The 2,558-nt window shown below is 44.4% G+C and overlaps 1 protein-coding gene across 1 annotated transcript in view; it reads right to left on the bottom strand.

Annotated features, from left to right (window-relative positions):
• LOC108969194 (ice-structuring glycoprotein-like) overlaps positions 1–2,558 on the bottom strand; it is a gene marked incomplete in the record, with an annotated part of 3,588 nt that continues 1,030 nt past the window's right edge. Inside the window, 3 exon segments of the mRNA XM_018933729.1 lie at positions 1–512; positions 579–637; positions 2,408–2,558. Of these exon segments, the coding sequence (XP_018789274.1) occupies positions 93–512; positions 579–637; positions 2,408–2,558 (630 nt within the window).

The raw sequence follows: 2,558 nt of genomic DNA, 5'->3' as shown, positions 1-2,558 counted from the left end.
TTTTGTATAGACTATGCTGTTTTATTACTATTTTTAATTGTTTGTTATCTTTTCTTAAATTAATTTAAGCAAAATGAGTCGTCGTCGTGTTGTTACCATAGCGCTGGTGCGGCTGCGTAGTGCAGAGGCGCCGCGTAGGAGGGAGCGTACGCCAAAGGAGCGGGTGCAGCGAGGGGGGCTGTGTACGCGAGCGGAGCAGCTGCGTAGCGGGCGAGTGGGGCGGCAGCGTAGCGAGCGACTGGTGCAATGGGTGCGGCGAGCGGTGCGGCAGCGTAGCGGACCAACGGTGAAATCGGTGCAATTGGGGCGGCYAAAGGCGCAGCCGCTAGAGGGGCAGCGGCAACAATTGGTGCGGCGGCAATGCCATTGTGGGTTCTTGCAACAACCTGGCTGCTGGTGGCCGTGATGATCGGTGCTGGTGCGGCGAGGGCGAGCGGTGCGGCGGCCAGTGGGGCGTGCAAGAGACCGGGCTTGGCGGCAGTGCAGGCAATGACAGCCAGGATAACAATSACCTGAAATTATTGTGAGTAATCCAAAATTAATTCGATGCACACCAGGGGCTATGCGGTTAAACTTACGTGCTTGAACATTTTGCTTGAGTGATATTTCTTAAGTTGCTTGTGTGAAGACAAGTTGACTTATGATGCCCATCAGTTAACGGTTTCGGCTTTTTATACCCATTCTTCGGCGGTTAAAACACCTGCTATTTTACACACACACACACACACACACAATACACAAGACACAAGAGACCCAAGGCACTGACCACGCACAACACGAAAGACATTCTGGTGCTTCCATGCGCCATKGGGTCTTCGGGGTCGCTTATAAATGCGTGGCACGTACGCGCCGCTTTTACGCCCRTGCGCACTGCTGCGTTAGGGCATTGTAAGTTTTTTAAGGCTGTTTGCAGTCACACACAAATATATGCATGTATGTGTGGTAAGCGAATGCGTAGAATTTGGACGTTTTTTCCCTTTTGTTAAGCGTTTCCATAGTTATAAATATTCACGTAGGTCTTGTTATTGTTGCCTCSACAAGGGCAAAGTTCCATCGGCTTTTAGCAATGCTGAATGAATTTCATAATTTTCGGGCAATATTTCATTGAGTCGAGTGGGGATAGTCGCGAGCCATTAGTCATAACAGTAATAATCGTGTTTTGGGCGTTAAAACTGCATGAGTCGCCGTTTTTGAGCAGTTGGGATATGTATGTAGTCACTAGTATTGGCTTTAGCTTAATGAAAGAAAAATATATGAAAAAAAAATCTTAACTGCGGATGCACCGACGCTATTATACCCTTCACAAGCACCAAAGGTTCCTTACTTGATTCCGATCGCTCAGATTGTATGTGCTATAGTAATCTGATCTGTTCAATTTCTTCCGAGCTATCATTGCTTTAGATAATGATCYGAGCCAAACTTCCTGGAGATGCCTTGTGAAATGAAAAATTTTTACATACAAATACTCGATTCCGATTGTTTAGTTTGTATGGGAGCTAGATATGCTATGGTAGTTCGATTTCGATTTCATCGAATGAGCAGCTCYTTGATGAKATAAGCACAGGTGCAAAATTTAAGATCGRTATCTTAATAATTGAGGAACCAGTTCATTCGAGGGCAAAACGAAATATATCGTGTCATCAAACAAACAGTCGTCGTACACGCAACTTGGCTCCCACGGTCATAACACGGTCATAACATAGAAGTCGAAGAAGAATAACATAGTTCCGCATATCTGGAATTAGAATTAACACCAACAAAAATTTCAGTTTCGAAATCCAACGCAGAATAACTCTTGCCAACAGATGCTAATGCGGACTGAGTAGCCAATTGAGAAGCAAAGTCCTCTCTCGACAAACAAAAACCAAATTCTACAAGTCAGTCATCTCCCTATCCTGCTATATGCTATAGAGGCATGGTCGATGACAACATCTGATAAGTCGGCGTTATGWGTTTTCGAGAGAAAATATATTGAGCTGTAGGAGATATACGACGACATTGACATAGTYCAGCGAATTAAAAGACAGCGGCTACGTCGGCTAGRTCATGTCGTCCGGATGGACGAAAACACTACAGCTCTGGAAGTATTCGAAGCAGTACCCACCGGGGGAAGCAAGGGAAGAAGATGACATCCACTAACTCCCTACAGTTACACCAGCTAGGCCATGTCAGTGTATATAAATCTTTGAAAATATCTAAAGCTACATCAGCTGGTGATGACTGAATAAGAGGAAAACCTAATTGGAAGATAAATTYGATTGAAATGGTGAGCCAATTAAGCAACATTAATTAATTAATTAGCAAGATAAAAAATTACACAAAATTCGTTTTAAATATTATATTTGTTTAGATTTATATATTTAGCAGTCATTCATAAAAGGTTTTCGAGAGAAAATATCACTAAATTACCACAGAGATGGCGCGGCTGCGGGTGGTGCTACTGGAGCGACTCTAGCAACAAGTTTAGCAGGTGCAGCGGCAAAAGTGGCTGGGACTACTGCTGATCCGTAGTTCTGTTGGATGTCAAGACGCTTGCTGGCATAAGCGGCATCCAGAGG

This window comes from Bactrocera latifrons, unplaced genomic scaffold (genome assembly GCF_001853355.1).
Source record: "Bactrocera latifrons isolate USDA-ARS-PBARC rearing strain unplaced genomic scaffold, ASM185335v1 scaffold_243, whole genome shotgun sequence".
Lineage (NCBI taxonomy): Eukaryota > Metazoa > Arthropoda > Insecta > Diptera > Tephritidae > Bactrocera > Bactrocera latifrons.
The sequence above is the reverse complement of the archived record's forward strand: the minus strand, read 5'-3'. Positions and strand labels throughout refer to the sequence as shown.